Source organism: Melozone crissalis, unplaced genomic scaffold (assembly GCF_028551555.1).
Source record: "Melozone crissalis strain CALT ecotype California unplaced genomic scaffold, PUWL_Pcris_2 ptg000016l_1, whole genome shotgun sequence".
NCBI lineage: Eukaryota > Metazoa > Chordata > Aves > Passeriformes > Passerellidae > Melozone > Melozone crissalis.
In genome coordinates, this window is record NW_026535794.1 from 17,965,536 (window position 1) to 17,992,664 (window position 27,129).

At 37.2% G+C, this 27,129-nt stretch overlaps 1 protein-coding gene across 3 annotated transcripts in view; it reads left to right on the forward strand.

The window, feature by feature from the left end:
- Positions 1–25,013, forward strand: part of PRTFDC1 (phosphoribosyl transferase domain containing 1) — a 43,305-nt gene extending 18,292 nt beyond the window's left edge. Inside the window, exons 4-9 of one of the 3 annotated variants that reach the window (XM_054273891.1) lie at positions 4,525–4,590; positions 19,154–19,171; positions 20,580–20,662; positions 21,072–21,118; positions 23,078–23,154; positions 23,780–25,013. In XM_054273891.1, the coding sequence (XP_054129866.1) occupies positions 4,525–4,590; positions 19,154–19,171; positions 20,580–20,662; positions 21,072–21,118; positions 23,078–23,154; positions 23,780–23,827 (339 nt within the window). In that variant the 3' untranslated portion in view covers positions 23,828–25,013. The other 2 variants (XM_054273892.1, XM_054273890.1) reach the window with 2 other exon arrangements.
- Positions 25,014–27,129: the final 2,116 nt, after the last annotated feature.

Consider the following 27,129-nt stretch of genomic DNA (forward strand, 5'->3'; position numbering starts at 1 on the left):
AACAGTACTCACTAGGTGCCCTCTGAACCAGTTGTTCCTGCTTAAGCCTGGATAGTCCCTCTAGCTGCCTGCCATGAAAACTGACAGCTCATTTTCTACACCCTTGAGGTCTTTTGTTCTCAGCTGTTGTTCTTGAGAGAAGAAACCCAAAATTGTATTGATTCAAGTGGATGTTGTTTCTAAGTACAGCATTTTATATACTACCACTCAACTTCTGCTGATTGACTGAGGATATTTCATAGCCATACTTTATATATCAGTTTGACTTTACCTATTAGCCAGAATAGGTTAACAGATCCTGTAAATGCCATACTGACACTTCCCCACCAATTTATTCATATTTCTCAGGAGGCAGGTTGCAAAGCAATTTAGTTACATATTAGGATCCAAGGGACAACTGAGTGGTCTGTCATTGACTTCTTTTTGGTCAAAGCCTTCCTGGAAACCCAAGTCGTAGAAGGTGGAATGATGGTGTGAAGTGAAAGAGATCTGTCCTAATGGGAATTCCCAGATTGGAGAATTTGCTGTATCACCCAAGGGGACAAAACCAACATGGAACAGGCCTGATTGTCACATTCTTTGTTTTGAGTTTCCCTGATGAATTTTGGGAGAAAAAGGTAACCACATTTTAAAATAAATCCTATATGAACTCTGCAGACTGCAGTAATTAGATGTATGATAATGACCTTGTGTCCATATTTAATAATTTAGTTATGCATTTAAACTGTTCTGTTAAAGCTGCTTTTTTGCCGTGATTAAAGAATCTTTGTTTCACTGAGCCCAGTATTAATGTATTCCAGATTCTTTTTCTTCAGAAGAGTAACAGATGTTCACAGTTTGGTGCAATTTTCAGATGAGCAATGCTGTTTATAATGAATTTTCCTGAGACCACCCAACTCATTTCACTTGTAACTTGAACTATGTCCAAGTGTTGATCTCAGGAGATGTAAAAAAGATGTAATAATTCTGTGCCCCACCCAGTTCAAAACACATGACTTAGTATAGATGGAATTTAAATATGTATACTTCCAATCTACATAGAAAGCTAAAGTTTTATCATGTGTGCCATGAAAAATGGTGGTGGAAATAACATTCTTGCTTTAATTAATCAAGTATTCTTAGAATTAACTAAAATTATAAAACAAAGATGAACAAGTGAAAAACCACAACCCAGTAATTAAAACCAAAGAAATTGAGATTTATTCTGGAAAATGTAGATTTATTAAGCACTGAAAAAACCCAGAAATATAGCTTGTGATGAGGTGTGGGGATGTGACACAATGCATCATGTCTTGTCAGAAACAGCTGCAATAAATTTTGTGCTACATTAACCAAAATATAGTATGATTTAGAGCTGTCTCTATCCAAGCCAATATATTTAATGTCAAATATTAAAAAAAATGGGTTGATAGGGTTTAGGGATATTAGAAAACAAGTATTGAGGAACTTTGGGTGACACAAAATGAAGCTTCAATTCATATTTCTGCATTTATAAGAAATCTCAGAGACTCAATTATATCAGTTGGAGCAACTCACAAAGGAAGAAAGAAGCTCTGAATGACTTGAGACCATGAAAATTAAACAAACAGTTCTGAATTGACATTAATTGGTACTGAATGAAACAGATTTTTTTTCTTTCCTGACATTTGTTGTACCTTGTATTTAACATTTACTGCAGTGTTATTTTGAGATTATAAACTGAGAACTCAGGAAAAAAAAATGCATGGAGAGGTTCCCATGGCAACCATAGTGTGCAAATTATCTATGTGAGCATTATGATCAGGGTAATGTCACACCATGGTATTGAGCTTTGCTGTTTGGCAGGTATGTATTTCACAACATGAGTTAAGTGATAAATGTAGATAGTTATAAATGGCATTAAAATCAATTATCTGAATTTATTTTTTTTAGCAAGAGAATTGCTCTCCAGTGTGATGCAAGGAATTTCTGTAATTTTTTTGAAAATACCTTGGCTGGAGGGTTCTGAGCTGAATATAGAAAAACCATATAGAAAATGATTGGTTTTAGGGACCATGAATACCCAGCCTTGTCCTTTGCCAGCTCTCATTCTCCAGTAGAACCCCAGGGTTTTCATAAATGTGTGCAGTTGTGTCCCAGCAGCCGAAGTGTGAATGCAGAGCCTGACGGGATGCTGTGATCCCCCTGCTCTCAATGGCTTTTGTGTTTGCTTAGCTGCTTGCCAGCAATGAAGATGCTATTTCAGCATCTTCCTTTCAGCTGAAGCCAGAAATACCAAATGCAAAGGAAACAGTGCTGCTGTGAATACTGTAGAAAGAGAGGGTTTGTTTTTTTTTTTTTTTGTGAAAAATAAATAAATTCATTAATCATTGCACCTCACTGTTATCTTTTTTTCTCTTTCTCTACTAGCAGCTTAAGGGCAAAGTGCCTCTTCAGTAATTCTTGTGTGCTGGTTGCTAATGGAATTCTACACTTTCTCATTTGGAAATGAAAAAATATTTTGTCAGTGCCTTGGTTACACAAGCTGTGGTAGATATTAGAAACAATCTGCTTTTTATAGTCTTATAATAGTCTTGACTTGAATACATGCCTGACTTTTGAAGACTGACCTGTCTTGCTTTACAACAAAAGACTTATGCTTTTAAGCCTGAACTTAAAATCTTCTCAATCTCCAGTTTTTACTTAGTTTTAAAATAGTCTTCTGAGGAAATCAGTTACTTGCTTTGTTGTTGTTTGGACTTCTTTTTCTGTTTTTCTTTATGAAAATAAAAGAAATATTGAAACTTATATTAGAAAATGTATGGGATATAACCTTCATTGCTGCTCTAGCTCTGTTTCCCAGGAAACGGATCAGAGCAGCATGAAATTTATCTAAAGCTCCCAGATCCGGTGCAGGAAAAGTGAAGGCAGGTCTAAAAACTGTCTTTTAAAGCAATGACTGCTAAGGACCTCTTACAAAGCTGTGGTGTGAGAGTTTTGTGGAGAGTAGAGTCTGAGTGAAAGCCAGGGAGCCTTTTGGTGGGTCTGCAGAATGTAAACTTGGAGAAATTCTCATCTGGGCAATTTGACAACCTTTGCTTACAGCTACTCAGGAAGGCTGATTTAACTCAGACAATTCATTCCCATGAGGACCACAAATAGTTCCTGGGGTTGCCAGATTTTTTGTGGTCAGGTATCTGCAAAGGTGCTTGGAAGTCCCCAAACTTGTGCCCCTGGTCTGTGAGCATGGACAATGTGGTTCCATCTGCACAGGGGGCAGCTCTGACCCTCTGAGTGCTGCTTCTCCTTGTCCTGATTTGGGAGGGGAAGAAGAACAGCTCTAAATCCTTTAGTCCAGTAGATCTTCACCCACATTTTAAGTCCTGATGTGCCACTATTTACCTGTGGAAAAACATTTTGCTTCAGAGTGCTGGATTTAGGAAATAAAAGCAGAGAATCCAAGTATTGTATATTTGTCAGTAGTTTGTAATGATGAAGCTTCATGGTGTTGCCAGTAAACCACAATGTCACTAAATTGTTTTACTGTTGCCAGTAAAACACAATTGTGCTACTGGAGCTATTGTCAAAATTGGACTAATGCTCTCTTCCTATGGTAGGAAGATTAGATTAGCACATGCATCAGTTTGGCAAAAAACTATACTTATTTCTGCTCTTGCTTTTTCTGAGAAGTTCATATAGCCTGGCCATTACTGTGTATTTTTTAATTTGCCATCTTCTTGAAGGCCTCTTTTGTCTTGCCTTAAAAGCAGGGCTTCCATGTGTCTCCTTTTTGTGATCTTAACTTTGTGTTCTGCTGATAATAAATTGAAGCTAGAGCTGGTTGAGAATTTTCCATCAGAAGGAATTTCAACTAGAAATGTCTGTGAAATAAATTCAGCAAAAAAAGAATTCTTTAAAAAATAACTTTTCTAACAGGAAAATCAAAACATACTGTTCTGTTGCATTTAGTTCAACCTGATTTGCCATATTTAAGTAATTGACCTCAAGGATTTTATCTTTGAGTCAGTTGAATAAACAAAGCTTTGGAAACTCTATGGCCCACTGAAAATATTTTTGATAGTAAATGATGAATTTTGCAAAACTTTTTTCCCTGAAGAAAATGAAGTGAATTCCTCCAAAAAGAGCTGACATGTAAGCACATTTAGCCAGTTTCCAAAAACTGTTCCAAACCAAGAATGTGCTTACAGGTGTTTGGTCAAGTGTTGAGATGCTCCTGTCCTCCCATTTTGAAAGGGATAAATATGTTACTCAACCCTTGTCATACTAAGAAATAGCAAGCAAGGGAACACTATTCTAAAAAGAAAGATGCAACTTTTTCTAGTCCAGCAAACCCTAGAGTTTGATTTTGGCTTAAAAACAAGCAGGAGATGCAGGAAGCCAGAGGAAGAAGTGAGAGTGTGGTTTTCTTGTACACCACTACTAACAAGCGTTAGAAAATATTCATAACTAAGACTAGTAATCAAGATTTTTTTTGAAAAAAGGTAACATTTATATTTTATTTTGTACAGTTATGACCAATTCCAAATTTTTCATTTCTTCTTTTAGAATGATCAGTCTATGCAAGATATGCAGATAATTGGAGGAGATGATCTTTCAAAGCTGACTGGCAAGGTTTGTTCATTTTATATTTAAGAAAGAGAATAAATTCACTAAAAATACTTTAGAAGAGCTATATAATTTTTGTCAGATACTAATACTGGAATCAAAGTTATTAATTTTTCTCTATTAAATTGCTGTGATGCCACTTTTCAGATTGCAGATGCCCAAAAAGGTCAGAATGTAGCCTCTCCATCCTTGTGCAGGATTTCCCAGTGGTTACACATGTACCATCAGTGAGATTGTGGGCAAAATTTGTGCTGTAATGTTTCCCCTTAGCTTGTTTATGTCATGGAGCTTTGGGGTTTTTTGCCTTCAATGGGTGTGTACAAGCAAACTGCACAGTGCATATCTCTGTTGAATTCAGCATATGAGTTTAATACCATTTTGCCTACTGCACAAAATTCAGTTGTGGAGCCTTTCACTCAGAGAATCAAATGGGATTTTTTATTTCAGCATCAGGCTGGCTATATGACTGAATCTGCACTAAGCCTGAGCCTTGTGATAAGGAGAGAGTGGTTTGAGGCAGTGAAAAGGCCATTTTCATCCAACCATGGTAATACAAAGCAGTACTTTGAAGAGGAAGTAAGGCTGATTTCATTAGGCAAATGGTCTGTATGGCAAATGGTCAAAAAATTGATTCTTTACTTATGCATTAAGGCAACACAATACTTGTTATTTGTACTGTATGTGCAGTCACTGTCTTATTAGGTGGTTCTAGATAATATCAGTTTCTTCAAAGCACTCAAATGGAGCACTAGCAAACTCATTTGTTTTGTTGTACTATAGCACACAATAAAAAGAAGAGGAAAACAACTTTAAATATTTCATTAATATTAAATAGCGTTTGATGCAACTAGAACTGAAATTTAAAAAATGCTGTTATACTCAGAATATATTAGTGATATGTATATACTCAATTTACACTTCTAAATACTCCTGCTGGGTGTTGTTTCCTAATTACCACTAAAGTGTTAATGATATTCTGGGGAAATATTAATTAATTTGCTACTTTCTAATATTCAAACACTGGAGTTACCTGTTTTTCTGTGATGATTTTGCATATGTTTCTCTACCTCACAGGCAGAACTGGCAGTACATCTTACTTAACATTTCTCTTTTTGAACATAGTTCAAACACTTTCTAAACTTCCAGACCCAGCTCTCCTTCCCCATCTTCCAATCCCAAATTTCCTTGATTAATGGTTGCAGATATTAATATTAATTCCAGATATGATATTTCCAGTTTCACTTGAATTCAGTGGGCAAAACATTATTTTTTGCAAGACTTTAATGTATTTATCTGTGCCCACATGTGTATGAGAGAGAAGGAAGATTTCACCCTATTAAGTTCTGCTCATATAAAAAATTAAGTAAATTTTTTTCTTACAATGAAAATCTTAGTAATCTTTTTCTCAGTGGCATGGTTCTCCTGTTGCCAGATATGGAATGGGACACAAAATTTGGCTGTTGGGAGGCTGAGAGATACTTGGGGAGAAGACTGAGCAGCAGCATAGTTTAAGATAGCTGGGCAAGGAGGCTGGGATCTTGGGTAGGTGTGAGGCAGCTGCTCTGGGAATAAATTGCTGCTCAGGAGGGGAGCCCAGAGCTGGAAGCTGGGTGTGGAGGCTGAAGTGGGGCAGGAAGGGAGAGCTGGGACTGCCAGGGGAGCAGACACTCAAAGGGCCTGTGTGGTGTTTGTTTGTATGTGGGGCTGTCTGACACAGCTGATGTAGGAATAAGGAAATAGCATTTTTGCCAGAACATGTGAGAACAGGGTTCCCTTGAGACTTATTTTACTGCTTGAAAAGCTGGAATGCAAAGCTTAGGCTCAAATGCTCATGCTTGCATGTCTAAAGTTGGATATGTGAAGGAGTGGCCTTATGTCCACAGATGCCAACTCCTCCATCTGTTGTTGACTTCAGCAGTTAGAGCAAGTATTCAGCACATTTTACTAATCAGCCATTTGTGGGCTGATTCAGAGCCTCCTACAGGCCATGTAAATCCTTTCCTTGAAGTGTTTTTAGTACCTCTAAAAGCTGCTGCCTTTTAAAACTGCCAGTTCAGTAGGCATCCAATGTCACTGAGTGAATTAGTTGAAGACTTAGAGAATTCAACTTCTTTGCTATCGAGCAAGCTGTGTTCTTCCTCTGCCTGCTTGGAGTATTGAATAAGAAAAGATTGTAATGATATTAAAAAATTAATATACAGAGTTACATCTCATTAACTTACTCATCATGGAAGGTGTTTTCTAAAGCACAGGTGTGGGCTTGGAATATAAGTTCCATTATGTTTCTGTAAAGTTAAAAAGCATCAATAAAAGTAAACAATTTTGAAACTTACAAAGAAAAGATTCTGAGATTTTCATGTTGAATTGCATTTCATTAAGTAATAATACCTGGAACCTCAGCTAGCCTATAATCTTAGTGAAGAACTAAGGCATGTTTGCTGCCTATTGGAAAAACAGATTACTGAGTGAACATGCTGGTATATAATCATGTTGGGTTGTTTTTTTTTTCTAAGAAAGCCTGAAGAAAGCAAAAAAATTTAAAAGCTAATTAGAAAGAGGCTGTTAAGGAATAGTTCTTAGCTCTGTTAATAGCTCTTCAGAATAACATCTCCTCTGTCCTTCTCTACAATATGCTTTTGTTTATAAAATTATCATAAGCCTGGCAAAAATGTATAATGACCCAAACCACGGAAAAGAGAAATATGAGAGTTGGCATATAGACCCAAACTGCCCAGATTGTTACCTGAAGAAAATCATCCCCCATTTGAAATTATTCTTCTGTAAAGAAAGTCACTGAGGCAAGAATAAAGTTTTCCATGGCATGCATCATTAATTAAGGTACTTGAATAATGAAGCCTGATACAACTTAACGGTCTAATGCTTTGTAAGCATTTCTATCCAGAAAAAAAATATAATTTAATAGTCTGTCCTTTAATCATGTAAGTAGTGAACATAAAGTTTCTCAGTATCTGATTTCATAGTAAAGTAGTTAGTTTTCGAAGTTACTTTAAAGCTGAAGTGCTCACTTAGGTAAAATTTATCATTAATGTTTGTAAAGGGGAAAACATTTTGAAAATGGGATATAATAAATTACTGTTCAGAAATCTGTTTCACAACAAGCTGGCAATGAAAATGTATGGAGATGAGGTGAAAGAACAAATAATATAACCCTGCTTTGTATCAATACTGTAACCATACTGTATAATACTGTAAAAATTCCTGACATATTTTCAACCATTTGTGACATCTGAACAAAGTAAATTTTAAAGCATCTATAAACTTCAGTAGGTTCAGCTGTACCAGAGTTGTGAGTAGCACTGCCATTTATCTCTTATAATTGTATGCATGTATATTTTGTCTGAGAAGCTTAGGATCTGGTTTTGTAGTCCAAAATCTCTAATGACAGGAATAATTCTGTATATCACTCCATATGTAAAACATGTCCTGTAACCTTTCAAAAAGCTCCTATGCCACTTTGACTTGTCTCCTTGCAAATGAGACAAGTTAGATAAAAACATAAATTTAAAGTTTATATATTTTTGCAATTAAATACTTATTACAGTTGTATAATATATTTGTCAAACTTAGATCCATATGTACTGTCATTGTCCCTATTTCTATATAGCATAGAAAGTGAACAAAAATAATCATTATTAGTTTTTAAGTTAATAAGAACTTCAAATTGAGACAGAGTTGTTATACAGTTAGTACTATACAATTATGGAGCCAGTGAATTTCAAAAATTCTTTCAATTCTTATGTTCTGTATGAATTTCCCTTGTTCATATTAAGTACATGTTTACAGCCAGTGGTTTTGTCATTTTTAGTGAAGTGTAGAAGGTCACAAATAGCCATCAAGAAAAAAGGAAAGTGAGTATTTGTGTTTTCTCTGCACTTTGTTGTATTTGATCACTCCATCCTCATGCTGATGGTCTCCTAAATGACTGATCAGCTCATACAAAAAAGAACTTTCACTCAGAAGAAGATATCCTCCATGCAGCTCTTCTCAATTCCTTCTGGCAGGATTTGTGCTATAAAATCTCCAAACTTCTTTTATATGTCTTGCCTAAATAAATTTATCCACTGTCTACCATTTTCTTGCCCAGCTTGTCATTTGGGAGGATGTTCCAGGAACATAAAGCATTCTCACTTTCTTTTCTTATGCCTCTCTTTTCATTCCTATTTTATTGAGCCATTTTTTATGCATGTCATAGGCTCCAGCAACAGTTCTGAGAGCTGTTTCTCTGTCATTCTCCTAAATATGTTAGCATGTCAGTATTCAATAAACCATGCATGTGGCAGCTGTCTAACACAATGTTTTATTCTCTAGATTAATATACATATTATTCTCACCATTCAGAGTTTGTTTCTCAGAATTCTGTTGGTTCTATACTTATTCTCTTCATTAGTATTCACTGTGTTGATAATGTTGTGATTTCTTCCCCTATATGCATTCCTTTCCAGAGTAATGCCCATAAATTTGCAGAATCCATAATGCCATTCTCTTTAGAACACTATTTACATGAGAGACAATTTATATGACAATAAAGATATACAAAATTCACTATACACTTTGGCAATAGTCATGTCCCCCACTCACCTCAACATCTTACTTTATTCCTGTCAGACATGTAGCCTTGCCTTTTTCATCTTTTCAAAGGTTGATTTTATGTGTCTTGAAGCAGTGCACATCTTCAGCACCTCTGCTTAACTGCCAGATTTAGTCACTTCTGTTGTTCTGCCTTTTTTCTTAATTAGATTTGATACTGTCTTTTCTTCTGACAGTTGCCATCCTTGACTGTTTTTTCTGAAGCAAAAGACACTATCTTTTCCTTTTCCAAAGTCAATCACCTTTCTTTGCACTTCTTTCTTAGATAATCTGTTCTACTGTTCATCATTATTTTCTTTTGTTGTTGTTTTGGAGAAAGGAAATAATAAAAAACTTTTACAGCCTTCCTATCCCATTTTTCACATGGGCTCTGCTCAGCCACTATCTGCTTGCTTCTTACCTGTTCATAATCCTATTTCACCTATGTCCAGAAAATCCTCATCCAATTCCAGATGACCAGAGGACTGTACTTCTTCATGCAAGTGAGAAATGGAGACATGAGTCATTCCTGAAATACCTTTAGATTAATTATGGTAGTTTGTTCTATTTTCATGCACAAGAGAAGGATGCTGTGAAGATGGCTGCAAGTGGAACATGAGTGTGCACAGCATTTGACACAATACTCTCTAAGAACAAAGCATCAGGTTCTCCATTATGTCCCCACTCTGTTAAATCTTAGAGATTCTGAACTTGTTTTGCACATTTTAAATACTGGAGTTTGTACACATGGACTCTTAACACATTAACCAGTTTGCTCCCATCAGCAGCTGCTACTGATGAAACCAAGTGTCTGAAAAAAACCCCATTTTTGAGATGTCATATCTGTCCTTCTAAGTATGCTGAAATATGTGGATGAACCCAACAGAAAAGATGAAAATCAGACATATGTGACTTTTTCTAGAACTCTGTAGAAAGTTCCTAGCTAGATGTCTCATTTTAGAGAAGTCTTTCATATTATTTTCTGACATTGTGATGAAATGTTAATATCTGTGGATTACATTCCTGTGTGCATAACATAAAATTATTTCACTTCTCACAGGAGTCTATTTAGCTACCTTTGAACCTCTTCACTGAAACTTTATGCATTTTTATTTAATTTTTATTTGATGGTGATTCTTCAGCTCTATGGCGTTGTCATAAAATGTCTTGTTTAACCACTGGTACCTGAGGTTCCACAAATACAATGCTAAGAAAGCAAGTACTACATGTGTGATGAGTAAACTGATAATCCATTAAAAATTCAGTTTGAAGAATCACATTATCAATTTATGTCATTCTGATGATATGGAGTACACATGAAAAGGTGTCTTCAGAAAGAATCTAACTGAAAATGCAGACTACTGAATGGAAATTTATCTAAAGGGAATCAAAATACACTATAGTGTTGCTTTTTATCCCCTTACTCTCATAAAACAAAACAAAAAAAGAAGTAGAGATTGATAAAACTGAGGTTTTGTGGGGGGAAGATGGTAGGGCTTTTGGGTTGTTTTTTCTAATAAATAGGCTTTCACTTTTAGAAGTGGAAAAATAAATGAACTCACCTTTTCTTGAGACTGTGTATCCATGTATATTTTGCAATGGTAAAAAAAGCTGGTATCACTAACATGTTACAAGTACTCCCAAGTAGTTTAAGAATAGTTCTATCCAAGAAAGAGACAGGAAGGAACTCAGGATATTAATGGGGATTTGAAGATAAAAGTATTTCCATCAGTCCAAATTATGCCAATCTTCCCACATTAAGGTTCATTTTTTTCCCTTTGTTTTTTTCCTTCCCAGGACAGTTAATTGGTCTGATCATAAACACGCTTTGTTTAGAGATTCCTTTATCTTAAGGTCCAAAAGCATCTTCTGGGTGATTAGAATGAAGGGTCCCAAATGATAATTTCTTCACTACAGTACCTACAGTATATCTTTTAAACTGCCAACAATTTTCATTTAGAGGCTTGATGGAGAAGCCTCCATATATCAGGCATGTTATACCAACAGTCAACTGTAATCACTGCTAAAATGGCGAACCTAATTTTCTTTTCTGAATGTGAGCTGTTTTTTTGTCTTTTACTCTGGCCTTTTTAAATACCTTTGCCTACTGGATTAAGCTGTTTGCCATTGTCAAATTTATATTGCCATATGGTTGCATATTTGCCTATCACACAGTCATTACTTAAGCTTCTTTTAGATAAACTAATCCATTGGAAGCCTGCTGTACAGTACTGGCATACTGTAGGATGTAAATGAGACAAGGTTTGAAGGTGGAATTAACAACATGAAATTATTAGTAGGCAACTAATATAGTTGGAAGAAATGAAATTTCAAGCATGCAGATCCTTCTGCTGGTCTGAATAGAATCAGCAAACGTCAAGCTAAGTACAGATTGGGAGAAACTCTTCATTTTAACCTAATGTGGTAATCAGACAATTTGGGATAAGAGAAGCAATTGCCCTACATAATCACCTGCCCTGTGACCAGAGGGGCAGATAAAAATGTTAAGAATTCCTCTGAGCTAAAATAAGAGAGGAAATTATCAGCTGTGGAACACTGATAAATGAGTTGAAGGGCAGCTGCAGTGGAGGATTATAATGTGCTGTAAAGCACTATTTCATTCAGTCCATGATTTCGAGTGCGTACAGCAGTTCTGAATTTTTGTTCCCAGGCTCAGCTGTTGAAGGTATTTTGTGGTCTCTCTCAGGCTGTGGGCTGAAAGGTCAAAGTTCTTCTGTGAAAAATGTTCCCCCACTGGGAAATGGGCTGTTAATTAAATAAAAGCTATTACTTCCTGCTACAAACCTTACTTCACTCTAAGGTATTTTTTTCAGTTCTCAAATAATTTTTGTTTTATCAGTTTTAAGTTCTTTCTGTTCTTTTCTTTCTACTAAAGAAAAAAAATGTGTGTATGCTATTCTGCTGATTTTATGCTGAAACATTTAGGGAGAAAATACCCTCTTTATGTACCTACTTGATTTTCTTGCTATATATGTGAGGGCTGAGTTTGTCCTCTTAGCTGTAGTGTTGCATTAAATGCAGTTGTTTATTTAATTATTAAAGTAGGCTTTCAGGGAAATACTCCCCCTTTCTAAATGTGTAGCTTAGAATTTTTACCTTGTTAAAATGTCACAATTTGTATTAATTCAAAGACAGTTTTCCTCAAAGTCTTACTCTGTGCTAACTTCAAAGTACTACTATTTCATAGCAATTTTCCTTTGAAAACAGTCTTCTGAATGGAACATACAATCCAAGTCTAGAAAAAAAATTGTTATTCTGTTCCAGGAAGATGAAAAATAATTTCCATAGCACTTACTACTGTCAGGCAGGAGGCAGACATGCTCTCATTACTCTGCTTGGTCCTGTTAGCTGACATTGTTCCATTTATTACTGACCTGTGGGAAGGTAAACAATAGAAATGTATTGACTCAGTGCTGGGGTAGTTTTCATCTTACTGCAAATCAGGATTTTTTTAAAATGTACTGTAAAAACAACATACTTTCCTGCACTGTATAAATGTGTGTGGCTTTTAAAAGCAGGAAATAATAGATTTTCAATTTTTGCATGTTTTCTGTTCATTATTTAAAAAAATTAACATTCACAGGGAGTTCTCTTTAGCATGAGAGACAGATTCACATGCTACCTGGGGATTAGAAATTATCTTCCTTATTTTACATAGTACTAGTATTGTCAAAAACCTCCTTTTTCTAGATGACCAAAGACATGCTGCTATGGGCTATTTTTACTACTGTCTAGAAATGTATATGGAAATGCAAATTATATTTTTGTGGGGATCCAGCTCACACCACAAATATTATTTCTGCTCAGTTCAAATGTTCATGTACAGAGTTTCAAGTTATGTGTGCCCTGATCAGTCAAAACTGGAGAATTTTAAACTTCACAGCACCCCTTTGCATTCAAAACCACAGAGGACAATTTTAGGACCGCTGCTCTTTAATGTTTTTATACAAGATCTAGACTCATCAACTGAATGTACATTTAGAAAATTTGCTAATGATGATAAAGCAGGATGAGCTGTGAACTCCCTCAGAGGTAGAGGGGCCTTACAGAGAAATCTGCATAGGCTGGAGAGCTGGGCAATCACCAATTGTATGAAATTTAACAAGATTCTCCATCTGGGACAGGCTAATCCCTATTATATGTAAAGACTGGGGAATGAGAGGCTGGACAGGAGCACCATTAAAGGGACCTGGGGGTCCTGGTCCATGGCAAGCTGAACCTGAGCCAGCAGTGCCCTGGCAGCCAGGAGGGCCAACCCTGTCCTGGGGGGCATCAGGCACAGCATGGCCAGCAGGGCAAGGCAGGGATTGTCCTGCTCTGCTCTGCTCTGCTCTGCTCTGGGGCAGCCTCACCTCGAGTGCTGGGGTCTGCCACAATGCAGGAAGGACTTCTGACTATCAGAGTGTGTCCAGGACAACCAGGTTGGTGCAAGAGCTCAAGGGCAAGACTTCTGAGGAGTGAGGAGGTCACTTGTGTTGTCCAGCCTGGGAAAGTGAAGGCTGAAGGGTGCCCTACAGCTTCCACAAGATGGGCAGTGCACACAGCTCTCTAGGGATCAGCAACAGCAGAGGAAATGGAATGAAGCCATATCAAGGGAAGTTCAGATTGGACTGTTGGAGAAGGTTCTTCACTGAAACTGTGTTCAAGTCACTGGAACAGGCTCTCCAGGGAAGTGGTCGGGGTCTGAAGCCTGTCAGAGTTACAAGAAGCACCTGGTCAATGCCATATGATTTAGTTGTAGGTAGTCCTACAAAGAGCAGGGAGTTGGACTTGCTGGTCCTTATGACTCCCTTCCAACTTGAGGTGTTCTTTGACTCTGTGTTACACCAGCCTACCTTCTGCCAGCTACCTGGTAAAAAGCTGTGTAAACACAGAATGAATCACATCCAAATCTGAGCTCACAGCCATCCCTCTGATCTATCAGTAATGGCAGCTGATTCTTTTGCAATGTTGATTCTTTTGCAATGACTCAATAGGAAGGTGTTTCATTCTCTGAGGCCAGCATCCCTTTTTATTTGGACTATGTATGAAATCTTTCCAGGACATATTTTAAAAAACTGACTGTATTCTGTCTCACTCTAAGATATATTAGCATCATTATTAGATTTCTGGATGTACTTCAGAGATTGTATTGGTGAACATGGCTCTGCTCAGAAATTAAGCCATCTTTAGCCTAGTCAACATGTCAGTAAATATTCCTATACCCTGTTTTCTGAGTTTCAAAAGTAGACAGAATCCAGAAGGCTGGATTACTTTTCTTTTCATGTGGTTTCTTTCTTTGTAATTGCTTCAAATATATCTGAGAGGACAAAACATTCTTGATCTATGTGGTATGGGAGCTACAAACACACATACTTGAGAAGGATCTTTTCTTCAGTGTTTAGCATCCTGTTTGTCCAGCTATCAGTGATTGCTGCAGCACCACAAGCTGATGAGTTTTACCAGTCCCTGCACACCAGCTCACATGGGGACTCCCAGTGAAGCTCAATAAGGTCTTCCATGTAACTGACCTTTCACAAGAGATGCTGGGAGCAGCCAGCTGTGCATTTAGGATGATGGTGACATCCCTGACAATGTACTAATTTGTTGTATCCATTGCATTCTTCTTTCATCCTCTGCAATCCATCTGATCAAGGATAAACTAATGTATTTCAACCAGTTTTAGTTGGACATCACCACTATCTAGTCTGGGAAACTGTATATCAAAACATTTCTTGGCAGTTTGCTCTTCTACTCTGCTATTCCATCCCTTTTCTGAAATCTTCTATCTGTAGATTGCTCCAACAATAGAAAGGCAGGGGACAGGCAGCAACACAGTCAGTTTCCCAGCACAGCATTTTGTAGGAGAGGGTTTGTGTACCAGAGGATGGCAAACCACTCTGAATGTCTTCAGTCCTAAGCAGCAGTTAATGACTGAAAAGTAGGGAGACTTTAGGCACAGTAACCCTGCGTAATGATAACAGAGATTAAAGTATCACTCTGAACAGTTAGGATACCTGCTTACTTATAGTAACAAAATGTTTTCATATCTAAATATTTTATAGTGGTTTTTCCACTGCAAAGGCCTTACCTACAGGATTTCCCTGTAGTACAGAAAATCCTCATCTGTGTTTTAAAATTAATGAGAATGGACATAATACAAAACAGCAACTGTGTTTTCTAGGCCATAAGATGGCCTAGACATCTTATAGGAACTTCCCCAGTGTATATGACTTGCAACAGTTGGACTCCTTGACTCTATGGATGTGAGACAAAGTCCACCAAAATCCTTCCTTGTGAAGTTAGTCAATAAATATGAGATCTTACACATCAGCTCAAGTCATGTGCAGGTGACTATCACTCCTACAGCCAGATAAACCTTTCAGGCATGTCTGGATCCACGTTAATCCTCTTTCTTTCATATGAGTCATTTCTGATAAGGAGACATAGACAAAATTAAATTTCTGTTAGGTGTGTGACTGGTTGGAAAGCTGTTCTCCAGAAACAGTTAATTATGCTTCACTGTCAGATGAGATGCATTAAAGCATGCTCTCCAGGGACTATACAAAACTTAATTCATGATTGAAAAGATGAAATTAGCAGTTAATGGTACTCATACTACCTGGAAAAATACTACAAGATATTATTATCTTAAGAAATTAGTTTAAGAATTTGGTTCAAAGAATGACATGTAACAACAATAAAGATGAATACCAACTTCTGTGTTTATACAGAAATAATCTTTTGCATAAATGCAAGTGAGGGAGGACTGACTCAGCAGCAGTCCTGGAGACAAAAGATGTATCACAAGTTGCATATGAGACACCAGTATATTTTTATAAAGGTTTTAAGTGTTGTACTGGGATACATAGAAAGGAGGATTATTTATAAACCATACAAAGTGGTTCTTTGATTCCTCTTGACACTGGAAAAGACTCTGGTTTGGAACACCACAACTGGAGAAGGATTCTGACCAACTGGATCAATTCCAGAGGAGGACAAAAGAAAAAAAGAGTGATCAGAAAGCTAGGAAATATAACTTGTGAGAAAACATTAAATAAATAGAGGCTGTTTAATCTGAAGAATAGAGGAAATATGTCTTTCAAATATAGAAGAGAAAAGAGAAGAAAAGAAAGCTTTTTCCATGTTCTGTTCAAAATAAGTTCAGGCCAAATATCAACAGAAGTTTTCTTATTATATTTTTGCTCTTAGATAATGAGGTATTGAGACATAATTCCCTGGGGAGATTCTGAAGTACTCATCATATTCTAGAAGAGGTAAACCAGATATATGTGAAGGATAGTTTAAAATTTCTGCTGTAGCCCAACAGAAGATGATCTTTCATGGTCTCTTCAGACATTTTCTATTGTGTCTATGATTATTTTTTCTCACAAGTTAAATAGTAAGGACTGTGTAAGGACATACTCCTTATTGGTTAACCCAAATTCCATGGCCAAGGAGGCTGCTGTCCCCTCATTCTGTCCAACTTCGTGATTTCCACATACGAGCAAGCAAAAGAATCCCTTAATTTTAACAGAACAGCTGAAGCAACTGTGGTGGCAAAGAAACTTATTTGTCTGTGTATGAAGTGTCTCAGGACTTTGCTTTTCTCAGTCTGTCACAGTGCACTAAGTGATGCTCAAATAGATGCTGATGGCCGTGCCCTGTGTCCCTTAGGGCCTTACTCACACCTGTGGGCACAGGAACACCAGCTCAGCCCTGGGCTCTTGGGCCATGACTGATCTGTGCTCTGTGGGTACCGACCTTCAGCTCAGCTGCAGCCAAACCTGTACATTGCTGCAAGCATTGGCCCAGACCCTGACTCACAGACTGACTTTGTTGAACCTGTCTCAAGACTGTGGACCTGCCTTGAGATCTGTGGGTTGTGTTTGATCATGGTTACTCTCATTGGGCCTGGTACTAAAGGGTTAATTTCCATTTTTAGTTCTGGTGAGGTTCTTTTCTTGTCAACTCTTTTGCTCTCTCCCTATATTATATATATGTGTGTGTGTGTGTGTATAAACAAATCAATATTTACATATATCACCAGCTGCACAGGTTCCTTGGGCTGTTTAAGCCATTACTCCTGCACGTTATCTTCAGGTGTCCACTGACTGAATCAAGTAATTTCCTTATGCCTCAGACTCAGGTGTCCTGAGCTTGTCCTCAGAAGTGTTTTTCCCACTTATGACTTCATACAGGAAGCCAGATGAGATCCAAATTGGTTTTGGATCCAAATGGTTTCCTTCAAAAACTATGTTCCTACACACGTGTCATAAGCTTCTCCTGAACATGGTTTTGTCTCTTCATCCCATCTAGACAACTGATATACTTCCATTCTTTCTTGAAGGGGGAAGTTTCTAGAGGCAGGGTATCTTTACACTTTTGTTAAGAGGCCTTTAACTTTTTGCCTTCACAGGACTAGCTTGAGATCCAAAATTGTTTGTGTCAGCAGCTGAGAGGTTGAAAGTCAGGAGTGCCAAGCAGGATAACCACCAGTGAAACCTGTTATGAAAACACCAAAAAGGAGCCTCCCTCCAAGATTAATATACATTCCACCAGAGCTCAGTCTAAATTAGTGGCTTTCTTGAGTGGTATCTCCATTGCTGACATTTGCTCAACTGCTGCCAGGAGTTCCCTCCACACCTTTACCAAGTGTTTTGCCATTTCAGAAGCATCCAGGTACAATACAGTGTGTGGGAACGTGTTTCTGCAGTGCTTAATGCATGAAGTATGCCATGTTTCCCTACCAAGCACTGTGAGTGTTAGGAAGAGCTGCAGTGTGAATATAAATATGGATAATCGATAGTAATAATTTCTGGTTTGAATATTTAAAGCTATTTATGTATTGGTTAATGAAGCTGTTAAAGGTGTGCTGGCTGTGAGCATGCTGCTTTCACACACTCCTTCTCTGTGTGTCTGAGTCTCTCTTACTCTCAGCCTTGGGTTTTTGTTATGGAAAAGGAAGTTAAACAGTCCCCTTGTTATGTATGTAGCAAAGCCAAGCAGCCTGACAGAAAGGAAGTGGAATGTAAGCCAGGCTGGTGGATACTGCATGGATATGAAACTATTGAGGTTTTGCAGGACACACAGCGTACACATCCATGTAAGTTGTTTACACTGATAGATAGATAAAGGTATTTGTGAAATAACTTTCCTCTTGCTACTGCAGGTTTCACTTCAGAAAGTAGATCTTAATGCAATATTGTAAGTGTCCATCCTTTTGATCGTGCATATGATCATGCCTACTAATAAACAGATTTTATTTATTCTAATAAGGACATCGCATCTTAATATTGCTTTTAGTAGAAGAACTGAAGTCTCCTTAGACACTGTACTTTCTGGAACAGTGATGAACCCTTTCAGCAAAAAGATTCAGCCTGTGTGATGATACTGTCATAAAGCTTGACATCACTGCTCTTGGCTGGGCCACTCCTCTTCAAATAACACTGATTTCAGCAGCAGTATCTGAAGAGAAAAGAGGGTGCTTTGCAGTATGAGAGTGGGTGTTACAACTTGGCCTCTAATCCTTTACTGTGAAGTTGCTCGGGTGTGGGTGGAGGGAGGAAGAGCATTTATTTCAGAGAAAGAATATTGTTGTTGTATTCTCATACTAACATTGGAAATAGTATTTTAGTGAACTTTAGGGTACACTGCAGTACACAGCTAGAGACACTGGAATGAAGTAAAGCTCATCCTATTTGGATTTCTTCCATCTAATTTTATTTCCCAAAGCTACATCCGTTCTTGGACAAAGAGGATAATCTAGACAGAGCTGAATTAAGTTGTGGTCCCTGACTGCAGGGCTTGCTCTTATGGCTGGCTCTTTTTCAGGGCACAGAAATGAAACAGGAAACTCCTTGTGTCCTACTGTGTTGTACATATGTACATGGACCTATCTTCTTTTCCCTTTTTTAAACATTTATTTCTTTTACTATGTGAATATTATGTAATTGTATTCCTTTTTGTTTGTTTCTTCCAGAATGTTCTAATTGTGGAGGTAAGCTGGGTGCTTATGTCATATTGTACTTAGATAAAGTCACACAGCCAACTTATGATGGGCTGTTCAGTTTCTAAATCCTGTCAGTGTTTACACTTCTCTCGCTGGGAGGTGGTGAAGAGGGAGAGGGGTTGATTTGCTTAATGGCCTCTCAGTCTTTTTGCAATTGCATGACAGATCAAACTACATTGCTGTCACTCTAACTGATGCTCTGCCTCGTGATACCAGGAGTCTTTGTTTCTGCCTTATTTGATTTGTTCTTTCTGTGGTTTCATCAACTCCTGTTCTTCAAGTTGTTCTGTTCCTTGGAGGACAGTGAATGAACTGCAGTGATGCCCTGCATTTCTCAGGTGCCTGACTGAAACAGTGGCCCTGCATATGCTTTACAGCCCCAGGGCTGTTCACAGTCTGGCTGGGAGTGTCAGTCCTTCCCTCAAGGCCCCCAGCTCCTGCATCCAGCTCTCCCCCCAGCAGTGTCCCTGGGCACAGCCCATCACAGAGCTGTTGCTGATGTAAGTCAGCAGTGTTCAGTTGTAGAGGGAAAGAACATGTCACCTCACTGCTGCTACAAATTCTCATATAATTAAGATAGGTGATTCTCTTTGAAAATGTTGAATAAGCAACTGGGGAAGCTAGAGAGCAAATTAGGATCTGCCTGGCATTTCAGAACCAGCTTGCTTGTGTGGGAAGTAAGCTGGACAGTGTAATGAACTGTACGCTGTTGAAATTTCTTTTCTTAGCAAAGGATGGAAAAAAAGCCATCAGCCACAGAGATGGCTGGTTACCTGAATAGCTGATAAGAACTCCAATTTACTCATTCCATCTGCTTTAACAGAAATTAAAAATGTCCAAGCAAACTGCATATTAAACAGCTGGAGGGCAGAGACAAGGTGTTGCTAACCTACCTCCAAAGTTCAGATCAACAGCTGCTCTCCACGGTCAGTTTTCTAGCCAGGCACCTATTGATCTCATTGAGATGATATTGGACATGGCAGCTCTAGAGAAATCCCATTTGTACTGTGCTAGTACAACAAATAGGGCAGATTTAGCCCCGACATGGAGACACGGTGACATACTGTGATCTCAAGCATAGCATGCAAAGTCTAATCCCTGCATCCTTGCAATGTCCAGTAGAGTCAGCTCCAGTCCTGAGTTACATCCCAAGTACTTGCAACACAGCTATTTTCAAAAGGAAGTGGACAGTCCTTGAACTGATAATTTTATGAATAGAAAGTGCTTGCTTCAAACAGTGTAAGCTCAATTATAGCCTTTTTTGGATGTGGTTTACAATGCACTGGAAAAATAAATCATTTCTACAAAATAAGAATGTGAAACTTCTCAGTCATTGTCCAGATTTCCTCCTTTCAGCTTTCCTTTGTGTTTTACTTTATTTTTCTTGTTTTATAAGGATATTGTTGGAACTGGAAGAACCATGAAGGTTCTGCTTAACAATATAGAAAAATACAAGCCGAAAATGATTAAAGTGGCAAGGTGAGTAAAACAATCACAAAACTTAGTAATTAATTAGTCTAGTCCAGCATATTTTCCAGATAGTTTCCCATTCAGACATCCATCCTGCTTTAATTTGATGCTGCAGTATGAAGGAGAGCTGTGCAGAGGAGCTGCCTGGGTCACTGAGGGGAGAGTGAAGGAAAGGAGGGGAAATGCTTTTGTATTGTTCTGCTTGGCAATGATCCTCCAGCCATTTCAAGACTGGCACTGATGGACTGGGGAGGGGAATACACCCAGCTCTTCCTGCAATCAGGATGTTGTCAGGAAGAGAAACAGAACAAGAACAGGCACTCACGTGCCTCAGATTTTTGATAAAGGGAATAATTTTATTTGTGTTATTCAGTTCCATATCTAGATTTAAATGGGGTTATTTTATTTTTAATTACAGTTTGTTGGTGAAAAGAACATCTCGGCCTGATGGATACAGACCAGATTGTAAGTGTTCTGAAAATTTCTACTTGACAGTAGAAGTTACCACTACTCTGTCACTTGCCTTTCATCACATTCTATGGACTGCTAGAAGCATTGTAAAATACCAATTGTCAGTGGGTCTATGGGATGCAATGGCAGGATTTGTATAATTATGATCTGGAAAGCCTACCTGACTTAGGTTTTCTGCAGAATACAAACTTTACTGGGAAATTTTGAAAGGATTTAATTTTATCAATGAAAGGTGAGTGTTTTATCTTCTGTCTCGGACAATATCGAAGAGAATATCCATTTCTTCTTTTTCCTTCCTCGTTGCATCTCTCTGGAGGAGCTGCAGGATTCCATCCGAGCATGAAAGGTGTTTTATTGTGACTAAGTGTTAGCAAGTTTTACATTTTTTTATTCAGAAAAGCACTTCTGTTTTTTAAAAGTATTATTGTACAAAGGGAAAACACTGATATTATAATTAAATCCCACCCCCTAAAAACCAGAAGATAAATTGGGCTTTTTAAACTTTCTCCTGCTGCTCAGTTTGCACCACACCAGCACCACTTCTCTCTATATTACTGGTCCTTATACTGTGTTATGATGAAGCTGTAAATGGAGCTATACCAAGCAATTGTCATTTTAGACTTATTTAGAATAAATGATGTAATAACAGGTATATGGCTAAATAAAATCCATCTAGAAGAGATCCACCAGTATTTGCTACTGAAGAAGTCTCTGGTCAGCTGAGCTGGGGAGGAGGGTAGAAGGAGAGTAGGCAGGTGAGTACCAGGAGGCAGCATGAAGGGCTTTGATTTGGGATGGGGGAGAGATGGAAAATTTATGAAGCAAAAGTTACTTAAATGTTGGGCATGGCTGTGAGGTTTTAGCCCTGAACTATGATCCAAACATTTTGTTGTACAACTTTTTACACAGTGGAGTGGTATTTTTTAACATTTAAAATTTAACCCAGTAAATTAAGGCATATATTTGACTGGATTAACTAATGTTAAACATATAAAATAAGCAATAAAATTACTTCATGAAGGGTAGCTTTATATTTTTATATATTAACTCTGGAATGAAACAAATTTTATCCTTGTTCATTCATAGTGTGATGAATTTTATAAAACATCAGAGATCTCTTTTGTAAATCACTGACAGTGGTGTAGCATTTCCTCACTCACCTAAATTTACAATTCCAAAGTGCACACAACCTCCAATCTTAAACAACTGAATAAATTCCTTACCTGAATACCTGTAGAATTTTTTATGCGGACCTATTTTTGTGTCTGTAAGATTGGGTTTTCCTCTAGTTATTTAGAGAACAATTTGGAAAGAGTCTAATTTGTTTTATGTTGTGCTGATATTGCACAGGCCTTCACACTGAAAAAGATGCATGTCTGTGCTTGGCTTCAGGTGTGTGAGTTTTTTGTATAACTGAGGTGCACTGCATGCATTTACTTTGTTAAGCATGTGCTTGAATCTTCATAAGGTTGTGGCTTCGATTTGAAAGCATTTGACATGTTTTGGTAGCATAAAATACGAGATAGGTTTTGCTGTTCTTGGCAGAAAATATATAGCTCTGTGAGAGTTACTTCTGATTTAATATTCCACATATTTCCATCATTACTGTGATATGGGACAGTAATCTTCACACATAGATACCAATGGAGCTTCCAAATGCAAGCAGAATGTTCCAGCTCTGATTTTGGCTTCCGTCCACAATGTGCCAGTGATAATTTTATACAAAATGATCCTCTCCTCTCCTCTGACTGTTCACATCCCTTTCACAAGTACTCTATGGCTGGGAACTGGTTATGGGGCTACTGCTGACCATGAGGTCTCAATCAAAAGTAACATAGCCCCAGCTGACTGCATATAAGTAGAGTTTGGTTGTTGAGAACCACAAATGAATTTAAGGGCTTATAACTGCCACTGATCTTATATTGATGGTGTTTGTTATTTGTCTCACTACAGATTACGGATTTGAAATTCCAGATTTATTTGTGGTAGGTTATGCCTTAGACTACAATGAGCACTTCAGAGATTTAAACGTAAGTTTCTTACAAAAAATAGTTTAGAAAGTCACTGATCTACATTTTCCATATTTATTCTCATAAATTTCTCACAATTTTTCTCCTCCTGGGGGCCCTGTGGAGGTGAGTCTTTGACGTGGTTGGGATTTGGGATCCTTTCAATGAGTGCAAAACTCCCTGCAAAACCTCAAACAATCCAAAGGAATTCTTTCTCAGCACTGTGAACCCTTCCCTCCCCCTAAAAGTTCCCTAAATTTCCATCTTCTGGGAGCCTGGGGCTTTTCAGGTCCAGCATTGCCAGTATGTGCAGAGACAGCAGCAAAAGTGAAACACAGGCACAGGTCAGACGGGTTGTCGGAATGTGTTGCCTGTCCCTTTTCTCAGAGAAGTGAGAATGGAAAAAAGGTGCAAACCTTTCCTTTGCTTCTTCTGGCACTCCTGGGAGCATCTCAAAGCTGGGAATTCCAAGTGGGAAAACTTGCTGTGGCTAGAAAGTGAAATCAGAATTCACTTCCAGTTGTCCAGAAAGGAAAGAGTAATTCTAAGAGCACTAGGTTGGCCAAGCCTAAGTATTTGTGAACAATTAATTAATAATTAATAATGTACTCAACCATACTTTTGCAATCTGTTCTGTTTTTTTCAGCACATATGTGTTATCAATGATCATGGCAAAGCAAAATACAGAGTCTGAAGCAGTAACATCCACACCTGAATATTTCTGTGAAGTAGAAATTTGACTACACTCCCTCAAGCATCTCCCAGAAAAGCAATTCAACTGGCTTGTGTGTCTTTCAACTCAGTATAATAAGGGCTTTACTCTAGAGATGCTGATGAATATTTACAGAAGTGAGAGGTCTTATCTAAAATGTGAAGCATAGGACTTTTACAGTCACTACCTTTATTAAATATTAAAACTACCACCTAAGATGCCTTTTGACTAATAACTTGTCTGCCTCAGGTCTCATTGTGAACACATCTTTTCTTTGCTCAGTTCTTCATTCCACCTATTGCAATTCATGTACTTCACTGTGTTGCACAAAATAGTTCAAAAGTGCCATTCTGTACATGAGGATTATTTTACAAGATTTTATTGACTTCATCATGCAAAATTGAAAGCATTATTTTGACTTAATTCCACAATTCAAAAGTTTTGGTGGAAGTTCTGTGTTGTTTTGCAGTTCATTACCCACTCTTCAAAACAAAATTTTAGCTCTCAGAATGTGCTGAATTTGAGTGCAGGTCAAAATGAACCTTTGCAAGACACTGTTGGTCCAGAATTGGAAGATATCATGGTTCTGGTGTGTCATGTAGCCATAGATCTGACCTGTTTAATGTGCTGAATTTTAATCAAGACAAACCAATGCCAGGCAGGTTTGAATTTCTGCATGATGCCCCTTTCTTCTCTAGGATACAAACAAATATAAATATTAACAGTGCTCTCCTGAGATTATAGTCTTAACTAAACCTCATTAAGCACAAAAGTTTAATGTTAGTCAGACAATTATTCAGTTATGATTTGATTTTTGTAACATGTCTAAGTAGAGACTTTTTGTAATCATCTGTCATGGAGAATACAGGTCTGACAATGCTGAAGGCTTGTTTAGAAAAAAAAGAAAAAATATATAGGACAACACAGAAAACCAGTTAATGCATGAGTGTTGTAGACTGTAGACTCCTTCCTTTAGAGATCATGTTTGAAGAAATTTGTGAATTTTATGTACTGTATTAGCTGTGAAAAGTTTAATTCTGTATTAAATATTATAAGGGTTCTTAACAACTTCCTGAGGGAAACCAATGCAAAGTGAGTAGCTGTATCAGTAGCTTTGCTCTGAACTGTGAGAGGCAGATTGTTACTAGCTGCACATTCCTATAAACTAATAAAGAAACATTAGAAATACTTACAACATTGCACAGTTGTTTGTTTTCCTGCTTCAGCATATTTTGCACATCCCATGAAAGCTTTTTAAAAATATGCATTTATCTGGTAATCTAAACATACCATAGGTATGTATTCTGTAGCTGATAAGCTATTGTTATTTGGATAAAATCCATGCATGATGTTAAGGGAATGAAAAAGATTAAAGAATTATGGTGATTGCTAGAGAAATGCCTTAGCTCATTTCTACTCCTTTAAATTGTATTTTAGAAGAGTTCTGTTGAAAAGCTTCCCTCAGAGTAAATTTCTTCTGTTTCAGAGAATAATGCATACCCTTACAGACCCTGGAAGAAGCTGCTGAAGAATTTAATCCCTTTTTGTTTGATGAGAGTGGTAAAGTTTTTCTTAATGCTTCTGACTGCTATTAGTAGTAACGACACATTGCACAGACTGACATGCTTAGACTTAGGCTTAGTCCAAGACATCCATTAGGTTTTTTTTTCCTCTCTTCTTGAAAAATTACAGTCCAATTCACCTTGCTACAACTATCAGCTCTCAGCAACAACAATAAAAATTTAGTGAGTCAGTGTAAAATTAATGTGAAAATATGAATAACTGTAGATATAAATCATTCAGACAGTGTTTAAATTGTTTAATTGGAAGACTCAGATTATTAAAATCTACATACTAAAAAGAAAAGATCAGATTTCTAGATATTATGAGAACTGGAATGTTTCTTCAAATTCCATTTCCTCCTGTCATATTTTTAACATTTAATATACAGATTTCATTAGTGAATTTGCATGTGGAATTATTCTGTGAATAAGGAAGGTGTTCTCTTCTAGTGTCACATTGAATTTTGTACCTGAATTTATATGAGCCTCTCCAGGTATCTCAGCTGCCATCCACATTACTCTTTGCTTGAAGTACTTCCACTTGAAAAATCAGCTTTCAATTACTTTAACAATCAGACTCTGAAAATCATTAGTGTAACTAAGGGAACAGGTAATCATGCATGTATGACTGATTAATATTGGGCTTATTGGGTACTCTTTGGTGTGCTCAGAGAATTTATTGTCTTGTGTTTTGGTAATGTTGTTGATTCCACTCCTTTAACTAAAAGGCCACTAAATATTTTTTCAGTTGTGGTTGGATGCTATGACCCACAAAGCTATGTTTGGGTTTTGTTTAATCAGTTCAGCAACATTTGTTACATAAGAGGAGAAGATGTTCTCTAAAATCCATTATTTTCCTTGGACATTGTGTTTATGGGCAGGCTTCCATTTTTATCTCAATTTTTCTTCTTGTACACTTAACATCAGCATCTTTTCCCCACCTGTTGAATACAAATTAGCATGGACAGTAATTTTGTTTAAAGTGACAAAAATACTTATCAGCCATCAGGTTTTAAACTTTATTCATTTATGTCTGATTCCAAAATATCCATAAGTGATTTTCTGGAGAGAAGGTCAAACTAGGAAGAATAATTCCTGCACCTTGGTTAACTGAAGATAAATTAGGATTTCATGTTGCAAACCATAGATATATTCGAATATTTAGTCATTTCTGCCTAAAAAGTAGAATTTAAATAGTCTAAAAGGTCTGTAATTACAATGTCTTTTCAATTGAATCAGCTGCTGTACTCTTCTAGTTAGAGCTGGACAAAGTAGGAAACAGTGTCTGTTTGACTGATTGATTGATTGCTATTAGTGTTATATTTCTTGACCATGTTATGTTAATCCTTAAAGTGTTATTAATAGGCTTGTATAATGTAAAATTCCAACATTTCCCCCCAAACAGAATACTAACTGTATGTGATATTGAGCTGCAGAACAGTTTCTGATCTGTGAAAGCGTGAAATCATCACAGTTTATACACTGTGTTTATGCACAGTTTTATATATTAAAATGCTTAACTTTGAGATGTACTTAGGTGATGAGTCATTACTATTGATGATATATAAATTGATATGTATATATATATAGATGATCTATGATTCTTATATCTGTATTAATCTGTAAGAATAAGATATATTTAAATACAAATATTTGCATTTCTAAATTTTAATATTTCTTTATGCTGAAGAAGGCTGAATCTGCTTCTCTGCATATCTTGCA